Source organism: Rattus norvegicus, chromosome 17, assembly GCF_021556685.1.
Source record: "Rattus norvegicus strain SHRSP/BbbUtx chromosome 17, alternate assembly SHRSP_T2T, whole genome shotgun sequence".
NCBI lineage: Eukaryota > Metazoa > Chordata > Mammalia > Rodentia > Muridae > Rattus > Rattus norvegicus.
This window is the reverse complement of record NC_141550.1, coordinates 88,181,313-88,201,004: the sequence shown is the minus strand read 5'-3', so window position 1 is coordinate 88,201,004 and position 19,692 is coordinate 88,181,313. Positions and strand designations below refer to the sequence as shown.

At 43.7% G+C, this 19,692-nt stretch overlaps 1 protein-coding gene across 2 annotated transcripts in view; it reads right to left on the bottom strand.

The window, feature by feature from the left end:
* The window catches only part of Spag6 (sperm associated antigen 6), a 52,371-nt gene that overhangs the window by 8,643 nt on the left and 24,036 nt on the right, over positions 1-19,692 (bottom strand). For both annotated transcript variants that reach the window (XM_087590278.1, NM_001106125.1), the window contains 4 exon segments: positions 9,115-9,320; positions 7,859-8,032; positions 6,594-6,746; positions 3,893-4,084 (listed from right to left, as the gene is read on the bottom strand). In XM_087590278.1, coding sequence (XP_087446404.1) covers positions 3,893-4,084; positions 6,594-6,746; positions 7,859-8,032; positions 9,115-9,320 — 725 coding nt within the window.

Sequence of the window (19,692 nt, the reverse complement as noted above, 5' to 3'; positions counted from 1 at the left end):
AGAGTAAGGGGTCTTATACAGGTCCATCCCTGCATAGGTTAACTAAAGAATGGGGAAAGGTAGACCAAAGCAGTGTGAATTGAAGAGAAACGCCAGTTTCCAACACACCTGATTATACTGCCCCTTTGTAAACCATCTTAAGGCCATGGTGACCTTAGCAGAGCAAGAAATTTAACTTAACTGCTGTTGCTAACAAGGCCAAATAGCTGTAATGGCACAGACTGTACCAATCATAGCTCACAGACAGCTACTCAGACCATTTCAAACTGATGGCGACTGATCAAGTCATTAGTCAAGAGCTCTAAAAAGAAATCTAATGACCTCAGAGTTTTCTTCTCCTTAGTTGGAAAGACACACACTTATTCCATAACTATTCTCTTCAATTGGACTGGATGTTGTGATAATCACCAACTCTATTGTCCTACATGAAAGAATTTAATTAAGGTTTCGTTTACCTGCCTACCTCACCTGTGAAAATTAACACACAAATGACCCAATTTAAAAATAGGCAGGGCTGGAAATAGAGCTCAATGACAGGGGCTTGCCTAACATGTAGAAGGCCTTGAGATTGATACCAATTTTCAATTTCAATTTCAATTTGATATTTAAATTCAAATTTAAATAATAAAATAGGGAGAAGATCAAAGAATATGCACAAACAGTCAGGGAGTATATAAAAAATATTTTCAACACTGCTGGCCATTAGGGTAATGAAAATCAAAAGTACACATTAGGGTAGCTACAGTAAAAGAACAGAGTGAATAAATAAAACTCACTAGCAAGTATGTGCAGAAGTCGGTTGAATAAGAAAACAGTTCAGAGGTTGCTTAAATCTTAAAGCATTAGCAGTGGCCCACCAATTGCACTTCCGGAAATATACTCAAAAGAAATGCAGGCATGCATTAGAGAAATGCAGCTTAGAGACACGGTACACGTGCCTGCTGCTCAAGTCCACCCAGCAGCCTGAGTTTGATATTGAGATGGAGGGAGAGAATTAACTCCAAAGAGCTGGCCTCTGATCTCCACATACAGCCAAGGCACAGGTCTATGCACACACATCATGTGCACAAACATACATATGCACATGCATACATGCACACATACATGTGCACACATGCACACATACATGTGCACATACACACGTGCACACATACACACGTGCACACATACATACACGTGCACGCACATTACTGATAAATTTTTAAAAATTGAAAAAAATATACCCACATGAAACATGTGCAAATAGATAAAAGAGTTTGAAGAGCTCAGTGTCCATCATCAACGGTGAATGACAAACTATGGAATACCACCCAGCAACAGAGAGGAGCCAAAGGCTGATAGGTGCTATGGAAGAATCTTAAAGACAGGTTAGGGTCTGGAAAGACAGCTTGGTGGGCAAGACAGCCATACGCATTAAACAACAAGCTAACAAAACTCCTTCAGACCAGACATGAAAGGTCATGGATATTATATCATCCCATAGAGACAGGAAGAAAATTAACTGTTGCCTGGAGGTAGAAGAGGTATGGAGGGACAGCTGATGGAGGGGAAAACTTAAAATCAGTTTGTGGCGATGACTTCACCATTCTGTAAGTACACTAAAAACCATTGACTCTTATACTTTGAGTGGGTAAGATACGTAAGTTACATCTCAATAAAGCTACTAAAACACAATGGAAAGTATGACCATGAGAACAAGAAACCTATGTGGGGTCTCATAAGAATGCATAACCAACATAGGCTGAAGCACTTCGGCATGATGCTCTAAAGAACATAGATTGGATGATCTAATCACAGCACATGACAGACTTTTCACTCTTTATTAAGGCGTTAGAATAACATAGGGGCAGTAAACAGTGACCACACGGGAGTAATTCCAAGAGGCTGCTCATTGGCTCTCCCTGATTAGAACCAATTAGCCAGTGCTTACAGAAGCCTTTGAGACAAAATGAACCTTGAGCTAGCTTTATTCTTTGAAAGCTGCCACAGAGTAACAAATGGGAAATGCCACTAGACGTTCCTAATGCTTTGGTTACACATTTTCTCAGTGAGCTAGTGTTAAATGAAACAGTCTTGCCGACTTCACTGGCACTCCACCGCACCCTGGAGAAGAACAAGAGAGAGACGTCCGTCGGTCCCTACAGTAAGAAGTGAGTCACATGAACTCCAACCTTTGGGAAGGTTTTGTTGCCTGGACATGACTAAAGGCTCACTTTTTTTCCTGAAAGTGAATTCCCATATCAAAAGAAACTTCGTTTCTATTAGTTAGCCTAACAAAACCATCTATGATGAACTAAAACATAATGAAGGTTATCTTACTTTTAAAAGTAACACTTTTCAATTAATTTTTCTCCATGGATATTTGTACAGTATAATGTCACAGTGGTTCATTTTTAAAAACTTACAGGGGCAGTGGAGCTGGCTTAGTGACTGAGGGCTTAAACGCCTAGCATGCCCAGGCTCTCGGGTTAATCCCTGTACCACTCAGAAGTCTGTAAGACCTTTCCATGCTACCTAAGGGCCACAGTGCCAGGGTTTCTCCCGCTGTAACGACTGTTGGTTACATTATTAATTAGCCAGACCTGGCAAATCAGAACTGCAAATGGTCCGGAATTTCTCACCAGAAAGTCGAAGAATCAGACACCAGTTTAACTGGAGAAGACCTGGGAGGGCCCAATGCTGATCTGCTCCTGTCAGCCTGGTATTGATCTCCTTCTGTAATCCAGGTTACCTCACTGGAACGGTCACGTGAGGGAAGCCCTGAATCTATGTAAGCATTGCTCTGATCTAGAAAGTCTTACAACCTGATCAATCGATTTGCAGAAAGCTAGCACATAAACATAACCAAGTAAAAACAGTCGCTTCGGTAAAACCTGCCTGGTCTTCCAAAGCTGCATGTCAGCACACGCGGTTCACTGTTCATCAATTTACCCATTTAATTAAATTTTAATGCACGTTTACTATTAATTTTGTTTGGGGCTTTAATTACAGTTATCTTTTATTTCGAGTGTATGGGAGTGTGCAAGCATATGCCTGCAACAAGTGTATGGGGCTCAGGGGACAACTTGGCCCGAGTCAGAGTCTCTCCTTCCTCTGTGTGAGCCCCCCGGATGAAACGTAGCTCGGGCTGTCATCACCTCTACCCACTAAGCCACCACCAAGCTGGACAAGCTCTTCTCACTTTGGACTACCGTCTTTGCTGTAAACTTCTCCCAAGTCAGCGAAAGATCTCCACATTTTCCTAATGCGTGTGCTAGGAAATATTTGCTTTCCTTGAAATAATAGAATTAAATAGTCTACCCTACTTTATAAGCCTATTTCATATCACCTTCATAGCCAGTAATATTTTTTTATAATTTGCCATTTAAATGATGCGCGTTTCAACATTTTTTAATTTTGTGAATCTTAAACATTTTGGAAAGAAAGAAGACACAGAATTAAAAGATCGGAAATTAGAAGTAAGTTACAGCTTCGGGAATATTCTCTAACTACTTATATCTTTGAAACGCAATTTAAATTCTTTCGGACTCAATTTTTCTGACTGTAAAGTGTACACAATGCTCTCCAGCAAACCCAAATTCAAAAACTGTTTTTCTTCCCTTCCTACTTCATAGAAAATGTCCCCGGAAGTACAGAATGCAAAAACCAGACGCTCACTTCACATCCAAGTATTTATCTGTACAAATTTTCCATGAAAAGACATCACTGACCATGGAGACAGGGTAACCAGTTTTCAGAGATAAGACACCCCACCCTTCTGACAGATTCGTATTTCTTGACTGAGGAAAGCAGCACGATCCACCAGGAAAATCGTGATATCCGAACCTCATATTTTAAGGAATGATGGAGTGTCTACCCAGTCCCCCTCACCCTGTTAAAGGCCAGCACGTACCTTCACCTGCAGGTCCTCAGAGCTCTCTGAGGACATGTACAAAGCCAGCAGCACTGGCAGCGTGTTCGTGATAGCGACTGCGCGTGCGTGTTCCGGAGTGTGTCTCCCGACCTGCCCCAGAGCCCAGGCAGCCGCGGCTTTAATATGGTCTTCTGGTTCTTCTGACAGGCAGTCTGACAACTGGGGTACACCCTGCAGTGGGGATCAAAAGAGCACGCGCTATAAATCTAAAGCGGGATTCACGTCCTTCCTGCCTCTCAGGCATTACAAGAAATCATTTCAGCCTTGATCTTTTTTTTTTTTTTTTTTCTAAATGGTTCAATAAACTCTCTCATCACAAGGGCAGCCATTCCTTAAGTCAATAGAAAGACGAGAGCTAAATCACCTTAATTACCTCTAGCAATCCAACTTAAGTAAGAATGTCTCTGCTAGCTTCTATCCCCCCCCCCCCCCCAAATAGAGGGGCATTTGAGCAAACAAGAGAGATGCCTCGGACCAGGCAAAACCAGATTCCGCTGGGACAAATAGCGAACTTTATTTTCCTTTGTTCAAAAAGTTAAGGCAGCTCTCAGTTCAACCCTCAGCGCCACACGTGCCCTGAGCGCAGTGAATCCAAAAGTAAAGTAACGACTGTGAACTAAAAGTCAAGCGACTGCGAACGAGAATCCACCCTAAGAGCCCCTCACAGGGAGCATACTCCACTAACATCTTCCCTGAAGCGCCAGCCACATTTCCACCCGGCTTGGCCTACTTCATAGCGACAGTTCTGCTCATGTCACGCCAGATGAGACCAGCCTGCTTCTGTTACACAGGTGGCATGGGTGTGCATTTTGCATTCTAGATTCTAATAATAATAATAATAAACACATTAAGTAATAAAAACATTATCAAAAGTCCTCAAACTAAGTTTATAGATCTAGGGGAAAATCAAACATATTAGGGGGCTGGAGAGATGGCTCAGTGGTTGAGCACTGGCTGCTCTTCCAGAGGGTCTGGGTTCAATTCCCAGAACTCACATGGTAGTTCACAGCTGTCTGTAATTCCTCACACAGACAGACATGTAGGCAAAACACCAGTGCACATAAAATAAAAATAAATAAAAATTTAAAATAAATATATCAAATTTTAATTCCAGATTCTGTATAAGGCATAATTCCATAATTAATTTGAGACAATGGTAATTATTTCAGCTGTAGTTTCACATGGTAATGCTGCCCTGGCAAAGGTCAAGACCATCACACTTGCCTTCCCTATAACCTCTTAATCTCCTCTTTCCTTTTTCTTTTCCTTTCCTTCCCTTCCCCCTTTCTTTCTTTCTCTTTCTTTCCTTCCTTCCTCCCTTCCTTCCTTCTTTCTTTCTGTCTGTCTGTCCTTTGGCTCAGTTTCCTAAAGCACACCACGTTTCTGCATCCTGTGAGGACTTGGTAAGGGGCCCTCTCTTTTAGGACATGAGATTGGGGAAGTGGGAGATGGGGTGAGGACTCGAGGGTAGTCCTTGCGCCTCAGCCCAAGCTCCACATTACCGACCCCAGCTGTGACGACACGGATGGGTCCAAGAACGTAAGTGTGCTTCAGAGGCAACAGAGCTATAAGTAGTAGACATTATCACCTGGTCCCTGAAGCCACTCAGAGGACAAGGAGGAAAGGCCTCTCGTTGCTGTGTGACTTGCTTCAGACCTCTGCTTCCACCTCAGGGCTCAAGGAACTAAAGAGCCAGCCAGTGTGAGAGACGGGCAGCAGCCTCACCTGTCCAGGATATGTAGGACGCACAGGCAGCTGCAGCCCCTCTCTTCATTCTTGGAGCTAAGGATGGAAACCCCAGGCACACTCCTACTGACCCCTCCAAAAGCACCAAATCTGCTCTGGTCATTCGGCAGCAGCCGAAGGACAAAAGAAACACAGGACAGGCAGAAAACGCAGGAGAGGGCGCAATACAGGGAGCATCGGTGTGGAATAGGTAAAAATCAAGATCTGGGGCTCCTTTGTGTTCAGAGGATTAGCAAGGGGGGAGAAATCCCATTTCTGTTTAACAAACAGTAGCAGGTTTTCTATGCTGATAAGAACCCTGCCCCCTAGAGGGCCGCCACACACAGTGTGAGCACACAGTCTTTGAAGTGGTCTCCAGGAAATCCACATCTCTATTCCAGCATATTTTGTGAGCATCTACTAGGGCCATGGCTACACTACAGAGTGGGTTCCTACGAAGCTGTAAATTGAGAAAAGGCTAATTTCCAGAGCAGAAAACAACCAAAGTACTGCTGTTTGCTGTGCCCTCTGAATGCCTGATTGCATCTGAAAAGAGAGCTAGCCAGCGCCATCTCCTTACCCGGATGGCAGCAATGGAGGAACACACAGACCTCTGGGTGTGTGAAAGTGATAAATGGGCAAGTCATTAAAGTGAAGTTTGTAACTAGAGTGCTTTCAAGTATGCACAACTAGCCCATACATGTGTGTGTGTGTGTGTGTGTGTGTGTGTGTGTAATATTTAAAAATAGATTAGAGCAAAGCTCAATAAAAGGTCGATATTAGGTATAGAAAACTTTACGTATTTTATAACATGTTAATAAATGCTGATGTGTGTAAGTGGTGAACAGCTGAACACATTTAGGCAAATCTTTCACCACGTCCAAGTATGTTTCTCATCCTGGTGTCAGCCTATGGCTCTACCATGAAACAAAGGAGAAAGGAAGCTTGCCCCAACCTTGGAGATGATCACCGCCATGGCCAGGTTCTCAGAATGAGCAGCCACATAACCCAGCATCATGATGCCAGGCAAACGGATGTTCCCTTTGCAGGACCCAATGCAGTCAATCACGGCGGCCACGCCTCCTGCGTTAACGATCAGCTGGGAGAGCTGGAAGAAAAGAGTAAGACCCCAGCACAGGGCGGTCTTTAGCTGTGACTCAGCCACTCTCTGTTTAGTACTTAAGACTACTAAGGTGCAAACCGCTCTAAGAGGGCACTGCATTTATTAAAGAAATGCTTGAGTGTAATAAGCTGCCATTTAAAATGTCCAAATATTCACAGTGGAAAGGGTTACTCTGGTTAAAAAAAAAAATGACACAACTTTTATCCCTATTGAAATGAATTTCAGAATTCCTCACTTAGACACTAAGCTGAGAACAAGTTCATACCTAGATAACCACAGAAGTGACAATCACAATGTCTGAGTTGAAGGATGAATCAATGTCCACAGACATCAGACTTGACACCTGACCTAATTTCCCACACACCAACCCTGATTACTAGCTGGGTGCACTTCGGTTCTGGAAAATCTTGACTACATAGAGATGTTGGGTGAAATTTACTTTAACATGTAATGAAGTGAAAATTAGATTAGTCAAAATATACACAGGAAAAGGAGACAACTTCAAAATCGACACAGGCTTGGTTTGTCTCTCTTTCACATCTAAAAACTCAGAGCAAAAAATCACGTTAGAGCAGCTAGCTATCTGAGTGCTGCAGCAGGCCAGGGAGCCGCTGTGGTAGGTCCCAACCTACAGAGGCAATATCATTCCCGTGCCCCCAGCTCTCATAGAACGATAAGGATGATAAGGGTTGGCAGTCTCCCCGGTCTAGCTAGCCATGGAAAGCTAGCCATAGTTAGAAACTGTATTTCAAGTTCAAATGTCATTGGTACAACTCAGTGGATCTCAAATGGAGGTGATTTTTGTACCCCAGAGAATGTCTGACAACATTTGGAGTCAGGGTTTGTTGTTACTACTTGTGAGTGAGGGGCACCGATGCCATCGAGTGGGCAGAGAACGCTGGAAAACATCCACTCTACCACATCCAGTCACGCCATCTGAAATCTCTACAGTGCTGAGGACCAGGAGAAATGGCCTCGTTAGACCGCATGGAGCAAGCTCAGACCTCACAGGCAAACTGGTATTTAATTTAAAGAAACAAGGCCGGGTTTAGCTCTGCCTTGAGGCCTGACTGCCTTTCGTTTGCTTCTGTGTTTACCTCCGGTGTGTGCTTTGCGATCTCTCTGATCAGAGTGCAAGCGTTCTTCTTCACAAAGTCGTCTTTGTCCTTCAGACAGGTAAGAACAACAGGGAAGATCTCTGCCTCCACAACCATCTCCGCCAGGTCCACAGAGTGCTTCGCGATGTGACTCAGAGCTGACAGGACCTGTTGCTGGTGGACGAGAAATCAACATGAAGCAAAACGTTACAGATCCACAAAACAGCAGGAGCAACAAACTAACACCTGTGTCCCCCCTCATCTATGAACTGTCTCAGTTAGGGAGGAAAGGATTTATTTTTGCTTACACTTCCATATCATTACTCATCATCAAAGGAAGTTGGGATGGGAACTCATGGCAGGAGTTGAGGCCATGGGGGAGTTACGCTTAAAGGCTTCACGGCTTCTTCAACCTGCTTTCTTATAGAACCCAGGGCCACCAACCCAAGGATGGCACTGCCCACCTCAGAGCTCACACGTAACTTAGCTTTATAATAGTCCGATTTCTTTATCAGAAAACAGAGAGCTAGGTAGATATTTAGCACAATCTAAGACTTCTGAGCCTTTCACATCTCAGTCATAAACTCAATGCTTTTAGATTTTTTTTTCCATTAGTTCTCTAAAGGGCACTTTAAAACCTTTTACATGTAATTAAGATATAGGACCTTTAGGTAAATATCACTTAACTGCACATACATAGGATGCTAATTCATGATACGTGTGGTCGGTAATTCAGTAACAAGCAGAACGAATGTCTTTATGTCATGCCGTTGGCGCTATCTGAAACAACGCCCTATCTGCTTAGCTAATGTTAATATTTTAAAAACTATACGTGTGTAGTTGTATAACTGGTAAATTTAGAATGCTACCACAGGAGTAACAAGCATGGCAACTTTCATAAGAAATTCAAATATTCTAGTGACGGGCAGAAAACCTTTAGGCCCTGTTTTCAGTCTAAGACTATACCAAGTGAGTTATTTGGGGCAAGCCCATGTCGTGGTTTAATTATTGATGGTAATACTAATGCTACCTGGAACCTTCAGCATTGCACAGAGTTCTAAAGAACATCCTAAATGCAACACCCAAAGCATTATTCCACGTTAAAAGACATAAGGCACAACATATTTGTGTCTACTTTCCGTGGTGTTTACGAATTGTTTTTCTTAACAACATTTCTTAGCCTGTGCACATCCTCATTGTCTTGGATTGTTAGAGCACTGGCTTGTCTGTTGTCTCTTGACCTCGGTTGTAAATACCTTCAGTTTTTCATCAGGGTTGAGGATCATCTGGGCTAAATGAGCAATGGCTCCTACATCCACCACAGTCTGCGCTAACTCTGGGGAGTGCTTTGAGATATCACTGAGGGCCGAGGCAGCAATCCTTTTCAAAGCAATTTCTGGCTCCTGGATACAGAGGACTAAAAGAGGAACAGCTCCCGCGTCCACCACAGCTTGTGACAGTTCTGTGGGCCGAAGAAAAGTAATTAAGTGAGTATGGGTGACTGACCCTTGTGCAAGCCATCTTTCACCCTGACAGATACAGCAAAGAGAAAAGGGGAGGGTGTACTTCACTCTCTCGACATCTGCATTTCAAATCAGCCTTTCTGGTTTCATAAACCATGTGGACCAATCCTGAGCTGAAAAGAACACAGGTCAATAGATGAACCTCCATTTACATGAACACATTTGAGGTAGATTAGGCTGAAATGGCTTGTTATTCTTTTTTTTTTTTTTAAGAGAGTAAGCAGATGTCAGCTGTTTAAGCTCTGGCAATTCTGCACTTCTCAATAGGCAAGCATTTTATGCATGGTTTACAATAACAGAGAAAATTAAAGTACCAAAAATTTACCAACCACACTAATGAGGCAGTATTTTGTGCTATTTATGTGAGTAACCATTAGCGTGACTCGTGGACCAATAATGCCGATTGCTAAATTCCTTTCATCTTGGAATACTTTGAAAATATTTTCAAAAATACTTTATACACAATAAAAGGCTGTCTTTTCACTGTATTCTAAAATGCTTTCAAAAATGAAGTTTACAACGTATCAACATGCTTTCATATTAATATTAATATTTAGATAAAGTGATATATTTATCTTAACTGTGCTCTGCAGAGAACAAAGACAGTGCTGATTTCCTTATATGTCCAAGAATAACAACTATAAAATAATGTTACACTTCAGAGTGAGAGCTATTAGAGCAGAACCTTGTAATGTTCCTGCAGTAAGTGCCATCTAAGAAGAAAGCTCTGTCCAGTAACAAAGTCTATTCCTGATGCCCGTGTGGTCTCACCGAATTACATACATCATTCTCAAATCTCCCCCTTCCAAATTACAATCTTAGTTCCCCATATTTCTAGTGAGATATGTGTGTGTGTGTGTGTGTATACATATATATCGCTAGAATATATATAATTATCAAGCTAAAATAGCTATTTACCATATCACTTAAATCTTTAATTTGGGAAAGAGTTAACTTTTCAAAAGATTGGTAATACTACATTTTCTAAAAGAAACTAATGTTAGCAAATGCAGGTTAGTGTCTACAATCTATTTTCCTTAAATTATCAGTTACCTTACAAGACTCAATGCTGGATAAACATTTTATTTATTCTTTCATTAAACAGGTATTAATGGAAGGGTATTATGTGCTAGGCTCATTTTACTCTGGGACCTGTGGCACACTTCTACAAATTAATACTACATTCATTAGCAAATGTTTCAATTTTTTTAAAAAAAATCCAGTGTGTAATATGATATAGATAGGAAGCTCATATGCAATCTAAACACCTGGGGAACTAAGAGGAATTTTTTTTGCAAACACGGGATCAGAAAGATTTGGATCTCACACGGCAATGCAGCAGGCTCCTCAGAAGCATCTCTGCTCTGCTCTTGCAGCCACCAGAAGACGGACGGGATGGCAGGCACAGAAGACAATCCCCGCTTCTCTCCCATACCCACCCACCCAAGGGAAAGGAAGAAAACAGGAAGCAGTGTATGTCGTTTCTAAATATAACACTCAAATTTCCTGTTAATTAACAGGTTCCTGGGGAATTGAACCTAACCCAAATGGTACAGGTGTTTATGGAATATCAATCGCTATGTACCCACTGGAATAAAATGGGTGTGACGGTAAATACTGTCACTTGACACCCAGGAGGTAGACCTCCAGGCGCACTGGTGAAGGTTGGTTTAGATTAAGGCTAGCCTCTGAGAATGTCTGGAGAGGGTTGGCTTGGTTAAGTTAATTGATGTGGGGGGACCTGGTTGGATGGTGGACAATGCATTCCCTGAGCAGGGTGATCCCGGGCTCTATAAGTCTGACGCTGCAAACCAAGCACCACCCCAAATGACTTCATTCATTCCTCTCTGCTCTTGACGGTGGCTGTAAAGTGACCGTTCTCTCAAGTTCTGTCACTGTGGCTGCCCTGCCGGGATGCCTGAAACCAGGGATTGGGAACCAAATAAACCCTTTCCCCCTCACAACAGTCTGTACAGCCACAGAAAAGAAACTAAGGCAACGGTCCAGATGTTTATCTACAGAAAGTGGAAAGATTAGTTCACTTCTGAGTTTTCACTCTCCTATGCTTATAGGAGTAGCCAGCATATGGTATAATTTAACTCTTTAATGGAAATATTAGGCCATCGCCAGCTATGTAAATAAGCCATTACCAACAAAAACTCAAGGTTCTCTCCACAAAGCACCTGTGTTAGATTTATACGAACTTTCTCATTGAATGTTGGGGTGACACATGCTCTGTCACCTGGATAGTGAACCATTAATAATAAAGCAGACCGTCCTGAAATGCTACCTAGTTCCCCGTTATGCTGCTCCACATCCACGGATAGCAATACTGTTAAATGTGGAGAGACTGGGAGGTCCCTGGAAAAAGATTTGCAAAATGAGGAAGTTTCCAAGGACCTACACTAGGCCTGGCAACTTTCTACGTAGAGTCTCTACATCGATCCTTTGGATTGGCAAGTGTATATGGTCCCATGATGCTGGGGTCTGCACTTGAATGCCACGTGGTGTTCCTTAGAAATATGGACCTATGACCTTCACACAGTTGCTCTTATTAGCCGGTCTTCCACAGGTAAAGGCACGTTACCTGGGAATTCCACTGTATCATGTGCACACATCCTGCCTTCAGCCTCTCTCTCTATCCAGTGATGTGTCATTCTTTTCTCAATCACTGCTTTCTCTGGTGTATCAAACCAGGGACCAGCATGGATACCCAGCAAATAGTCAGTGAGGGAGTCATGTGGGCCAAAGGACCTCAGTTGAAGTCTACCGGAAGCTTTATGAAGGGTTCTTCTGCAGGACACCGAGATTCACAATAGGAAACAGTACCGTTTCTTTGCTGGGTATGGCTGCCTCTGTAAATGACAACTGGAACACCTACTCTGTCTTGTGGACGACATCGCCGATGTTTTGATGGTTGAGTACAAGAATGAAAACATCTGGGTCCTCCATGACACTGTCCAGCCCGGAAGTGCCCTGACTCTGAACTTTGTGTCATCTGGCATACATTTCTTTTAAAAGGTGTTATTGCTGAAGTCACTGTGGTCAGTGCTCAGTAACCAACAGCTAGAAACATCCAGATATAGGAGTCTTGCTTCTCCTCTGCTTGCTACGTCTAGATATGCCACGTGTTCCGAGAGTGCTTACTTCCAGCTGGAACCCTGGCTGGACTTGGAGGAAGTAAAACAGATTTAAATCCTTGTTCTAGAGTAGAACTTGCTCTAGGTGAACGCAGATAGAGATCAGTGCAAGCGCAGAGCAGAACCAGGCCGTGGGACTGTGGAGCAGCAAGGGAATGTGTACAGGGCTTCATCCCAGGAAGCGCTCCCCGCCTACTCCTTTCTCACTCCACCCCCCACACCTCCCGACCCCACCCCCCACACCTCCTGGTCCCGGGTCCCACGCCTGACCCCGAACCCTCTCCTTTTTCTTTGCCTGTCTTAAAAAAAAAGAGCAGTTAAGAACCAAACATTCAGAAATTATGTACATCTAAAACTTCTAAGAGAAATTTCAGGGTGCTCGTTTTATTTTTTTGTGTGTGGGTGTTTTGTCTGCATGTATGTCCGCGTACCACCACATTCACGCCTGGTGCCAAAGGAGACCAGGAAGGGATGTCAAATGGCTTGGGACTGGAGTTATAGATGGTCCTGAGCCACTATGTGGTTGCTAGGATTCAAACCCGGGTCCTCTGGAAGAGCGGTCAGTGACTACTGAGCCGTCTCTCCTACGGGAGCTCATTTTAAAACTATTTTAGGAGCCGGCTTTTGGCTATTCAACTAACTTGCTGATGAAAACAGTGGTAGATATGTACTCACTGAAGATTGTTTCAAAAATAAACAAGACATGCTTATTCCCGAATGTGCTAGGGAATGTCTTTAGCCCCAGGACTCAGGAGGCAAGAGTCCCGCAAGGCTCTGTGAATTCCAGACTAGCCTCATCTACACAGTGAGTTCTAGATCAGCCAGGGCTACACAGCAAAACCTAATCTCAAAAAAATCGAATTTTTAAGAGTAGCCAAGAAATTTATCTTTAGTACCTGAAAATACCTTAGCCTCATCTTAAATGTTAAATTAATTTTCAAAATTAATTTATAAATATATATTTTATTATATACTAGAATAGTGTGTTAATATATAATTATTAAATAATATAAATATATAATGTAAATATATAGTAATAGTATAATAACATATAATACAGTATTGTGTATATTTTATTGGTATGGTGGTGCACTCCTGTGATGTGGATTTCAGACGTGTGTGATGACTAGTCCAAGGTCACCCTCATCTCTGTAGCAAGTTTGAGGCTAGCCTAAGCTACATGAAATCCTGTGTTTATTTTATTCATAATAGCTAGGAAACAGAAGTAGCCTAGAAGTCCATCAACTGAGTGGGTAATGAAAATATGACATATACAAAACATAATTTTACTGGATTTCCAGGTTATTGTATGAAATTGGAAAAATGTATTCACTGAGGTAAACCAGACAAATAAAAACACCTCTCACCAGGCCTAGTGGCACATTCCTTTCTTAAATCCCAGCTCTTGGGAGGCAGAGGCAAACGGACCTCTGTGACTTTGAAGCCAGCCTGGTCTACATAGTGAGTTCCAGGACAGTCAGGGCTACATGGAGAGACCATGTCTCAAAAAAAAAAAAAAAAAAAAACCCAAAACAACAGGAGGAACAAACAAACACCTATGTCCCCCTCATCTATGAACTGTCTTCGTTATGGAGGAAAGGATTTATTTTTGCTTACACTTCCATATCATTACTCATCATCAAAGGAACTTGGGATGGGAACTCATGGCAGGAGTTGAGGCCACGGAGGAGTTACGCTTAAAGGCTTCGTGGCTTCTTTGGCTTCTTCAGCCTGCTTTCTTTTAGAACCCACGGCCACCAACCCAAAGATGGCACTGCCCACAATGGCCTGGCCCCCATCAATCACTGGTTAATGAAATGTCCACCTCTGGATCTTATGGAGGCATCGTCTCAGCTGCGCTTCCCTCTGTTCAGCTTGTGTGGAGCTGACCTCAAACCCGCCAGCGCGGGACCCTCGCTTCAGATCTCTGATTTTGTGGATTTAACTTAGAAGCAAGCTGTTCTCGCCTGCCAGGTTTCATGAGCCAGAAGATGCTCTGTGTAGTGCGGGGGGGGGGGGGGGGAGAAAGGGCATCCGACTGGGATGCACCCTCAGCCCTAATCTCACTTGCTAACTATGCATTAAGAAGTTGTCTGTTTGGATCAAAGGTGGCAAACACAAGGCCTACAGGGACCAGACCAAAGACAAAATAAAATAAAACAAAATAAAGCCCGAAGAAGTAAGGAAAGCAGGGCACTTGGGAGAGCAGTGGAGAAGGGGAAGTCATTATCTACAAGGGACAGCAGTCCCCAAACTTGCCCAGTGTGGCTGTTGTCAGACCATTCTAAACTGTGGCGTTCCTTGCCCTTTACATGTGAGCAACTTTATTGTTTTTAAGGAACTCTGCATGGGACAACATAACACCAGCCAAATAAACACATCCACCTGGGAGCAGGCTTCAAACTCAACCAGCGTTTTACAACCTCAGGCTTAAGTCTTATGCCTTCTTAAATGACCTGTGCAGAGGCTTTCCAGATATGGAAGCATTATGCGCTTTCTGCCTTTAATTCTTAAGTTTATGTTCAGGGGTCTCATAAAGGAAGAATCACCACAGTGACGGTATAAGAAAAAATTAAGGGGGAACCAAGAAATGAGGGGACATCAGCCAACAGGGGGATGGGGCTGATCTAAAAAACGGACACTGATTTTCCTACTCATGTGTGGTACACAGAGAAGGATCTCAGCAAAATGAAGTGATTCTGAGAACTCATAAATTAAAAAGTACACTAAGAGGCTTTCGAAATGAGTAAAGGAAGAGAAAAAAGCACATGTGCATGTGTGTGTGTGTGCATATGTGTGTGTGTGCATGCGTGTTATTAGCGTACAAATTCAGCAACTCCTCTGGAAACCTAATTTAACTTTACTTCTTTTATTTCCAAGCCCTGAAAAGATGTATTTTAACCTGTTTTCTTATAAAAAGCACCAGACATTACAATCCAATGCCTTGTACTTAGATGGTCCCATTTCAGTTTCAAAATGGGCTGACTGATGTTTGCTGTAGCCATAAAAATAAAATACATAGATATACCACTTCCAAGCTTTCATTTGCTTGTTTATGTATTTATTTGTCTATTTTTTGTCTGTCTGTCTATTTAGAGACAGACTCATGTGTATCCCAGGCGGGTAGTCTCAAACTCACGATGTTGGTGACCTTTAAGTTCTGATTCTCCTGCTTGAGCCTCAGAGCACTTCCTAGTCAGCGAACCACCTCACAGCACTGCCGGAGACCCAGGCTTGGCACATGCTAGGCAAGCCCTCCCCTAACTGAACTGTATCCCCAGCCCGATCCAAACTTTAAGGAAAGCAATATAGAAAGTACATTGAGAACATGCTCTTACATTAACAATAATCTGACAGCCCAGAAATCATAATTGAAACAAAACAAAACAAAAAAACTGAACTTTATTCCCAAAGCTTCAGTGTGACTTTAACAGCTTCTCCAAGCAAAATTAATTTAGTCTTGGTCTAACCCAGCTCTTTACCTTTTGTTGTTTTGTTTTGTTTTGTTTTGTTTTTTGGTTATCTACTATGAAATAGATCACACCAACTTAGAAACCAAAGTTGTTTACTCCCTGTGGTCTCTGATTGTCAGAAACATGGAAACGGTTTAGCCAAGGGACTCGAACCTTTCACTGGGCTACAGGTGAGGGGTCAGTCTCACTGGATGGCTGCTTCAGTCATCTGAGATTTACTTCCATTTACAGTCACAAGATTGGGAGGAACTTGCCCTTTCTAGTACATGGGCTTCCCAGTAGGCCATCCACGGTGGGCTTGTCTAAAATGATGTCCCAGGACACAGGCTCCTCTACAAACCCTGCACCCTGTCATAACACAGAGTGGAAGTCACAGAACATCATGTCTTTTGGGGCAGACCACACAGGATATGCACAGTAGGAAGCAGACACCGCTGAGGTGGCTCCCATGGCAACCAACATGGCTGAGAGACGCCATGTCCAGAGCCAACGCTCTCTCAGTTTGGTTCTAAGTTTGAGCTAATTGGTTGGTATCTGAATTGCCAGATAGAAATCAGAAAAGTACAGAGAGGACTTTTCTGTGGGTTACGAAAACGTTTGGTGTAATTTTTCTTCCTCCTCCCACTTACAAATGTTACTGTCTTTCCACCACTCCCATTTCCCACTCCTTGGTGGATCCTCACAGTCATCGCTGAGCCCTAACATACGGATCGAATGATAGTTTAAGGGGCAACATAGATACAGACATTTGCTTCCAAGGCAAAAGGATTCAGTCTCCTTTAAAAGCTCATATGAGTCAATTGGGCCGCTGATCTACAGATAATGGGGCTTCAGTTAGAAGTTACGGTCAGCTGGTTTGGACGGAGCAGGCAGCATTTACGTGGGCTTCTATAAAAAGCGGCCTGACAACATGGTGTGGTGTGAGAGAGTCAAGAAAGGGAGACCAAAGCAGAAAAAGAAGAATCCTGGCTGTGGCCTGAATGACCATAAGTAGGGAATTTAAAGCACCCTACGTCCCACCGCTCACCATGCTAGCCTGACTCTCCACAGCTGAGACGGGGCAAAACCAAGCTCCTGGGTAGGTCCAGAGTGCCCGAGTGAAAGGAAGCCAGCACGGTGAAATCCCATCTTTATAAAATGTGGATTTTATATCTACACGTTTGCTTGCTTGAGAGAGCTTTGCTCCCACGGTTGGGATTTCACTTAGCCTACGAAAAGCAAAATCCTTATCGTGAGAAACGCCAATGCTTTTTATTCGGACTTTATGGGGTATTCACTTTAGCTTCCACCCAGTTCTGGGTAGAGTCCCTGCCCTGTAGATACCCAGCAGGAGAGAGAGCCCTGTACAAAGTTTGCAAGGTTCTGATGGAACTGGGGCCAGAAGGCAGGCAACAGAAAGGCAGACGACAGTAAGACACCAGAGATTAGAAAGGTCACACCGGAGGCCAGCCATGGTGGTGCACACCTTTAATCCTAGCACGAAGGAGGCAGAGGGAGGTGGATCTCTGTGAGTTCAAGGCCTGCCTGGTCTACAGAATGAGCTCCAGGATGGCCAGGACTGCATTAAAAGACCCAGTTTCATAACAAACAGAAGTCACGCAGGCTCTTAGAAAAAAGGACTGTTTCTGAGTTTCTGCTGTGCCCCTCTGAGTGGCTCTTAAAAGGGCCACCAACACCAACGCCTAGCCACACCCTGCCCGTTCCACTGTCTACTTTTAATTCTGGAGATGGGGCTAACACAATATTTTAAAATAAGTGCTTTTTAAAAATTGTGTCTGTGTGACAGGCGTGTGTGCACATAAGGGCCCTTGAAGGCCGGGGGAGCTGGAGTTGCAGCAGGTGACACTGGCATCGGGAGCTAAACTCAGGTCCTCTGGCATTAGCTGCTCATAACCACCGGGCCTCCAAATCCTCACCAAACATTTTCAATGCTCGTCTGAAATCATGCTGGGTACATGTTGTCATGATCTCCTCAGTCAGGCCCTACGGTAGACAACTGCTTTTGCTCAGCGTGGTTGTTATTTAACCTACAGGACAGTGATCGTATTCCAATCACGTTCACATACTCTGCGTGTGGATTCATGTCTACGTCTGTGTGCGTCCGCAAGGGTGTGGAGATGGGAGATGGACGTCAAGTGTTTTCACTTCATTATTGAGGCAGGGAGCCCTGCTGAACCTGACCATTCAGGCTAGCTTATCCAGCCGACTGCTCTGGGGATCGCCAGCTTGGCCGTGTGTACCTGTGCACTGGAGAGGGGTCACAGGACTTCTTGTTCTCCCGCCACACTGAATAAATAAATCTCCTTTCTCTGCCTTCACTATCACTGATTTGCTTAATTGGCCTCCGGAGGATGGGTGGTCGAGCCTAGCTTGTTAGGACGGCCCAGGCCCCCACCCTAACAACTTTAGAAACACTGTGGAGGGGTTGGGGATTTAGCTCAGTGGTAGAGCGCTTGCCTAGCAAGCAGAAGGCCCTGGGTTCGGTCCCCAGCTCCGAAAAAAAAAAAAAAAAAGAAAAGAAAGAAAAAAGAAACACTGTGGAGTAAATAGCTCTGATGTAATTAACTAATTCTGCACTTTGAAAGCAGGCTGGGCCATTCATCTAAAGGTACGTGTGAAAACAAAAGAGCCCCCCAAATATGTCAGCTAGCAGAGTACACTTGCCATTTCCAGAGACAATGACCTTAAGCTAGGTGTTTGCATGTCTGGTCACCTCAGAGCACGGTTCCTACACTGGCGTCCTAAGCGTTCCACAGCCAATTTCCCTCCTGAAGGCTGCACAGTGCCCAGCTGGAGTACTTTCAGATTTCAAGTGCATTCTGCCCAACGGAGTCTGAGAAATTCAGCTGCAAATTAAAACGTTTCCCCCCTCCATGTTCAAAAGGTGTTATGCGAACTGGAAAATAAATGGAGCTCAAGAAGCAGAGTGGCCCAGACTCTGTGGAATGTCACGGCACTGTGCCCAAGCACTCCAGACCCTTTTCTTTATCCACCCCACACACGGAGAGATGTCTCTCCCACAAGTATTAATGTAAAACCAAAGGCTGAATTCTAGACTACAAGAATCAGGGTACTCTCAAGGAGAGGGGTCAGAGGGTTCTTTCTTCTTGTGTCTCATGCCCTTGCCTTCTGTGCTCACCTGAGTGGTCCCTAAGAAGAAATTGAGATGAGCTTAGACTGGGCTTCTAGTGACCTTGGCTTTTGCTACTGTGCCCATCACTTAAATTCCACTCTCCTGGTGAATTCTGTGCAATGTGTTACATATGCTGGCTTTGCTTTGGGACAGAGTTGGCGGGATATGGCTAAACATGACCAGAAATTCTTATTCTCCTTGTCTTCACCTTCTCAGTGTCGAAATTACATGCATGTGACATCACGCCCATGTTATGTGGTAATGAGAACCTCAGATACGTAGTGAGAATTTTGGTTTCTTTTAAAAAAAAAATCCCACAGGAATGGAATGTGCTGTTTTTATCCCAGGTGTGGGGACTTGGGGCTGCTTTCAGGCTGGTCACAGCAACAGACTAGGATTTGCCCTGTGCTCTAGCAGGGGTGTAATTTTGCTAGCTATAAAGGGTTTCTGTGATTGTGTGACATTTGGAACTCTGGGGACTTTCTGAAGGGTATATAAATGCTAGGGCTCCAAGAGGCGGGTGGGTGGTGGTCGTTGGTTGTAAGTTGGTGGTGGTTGTTGTGGA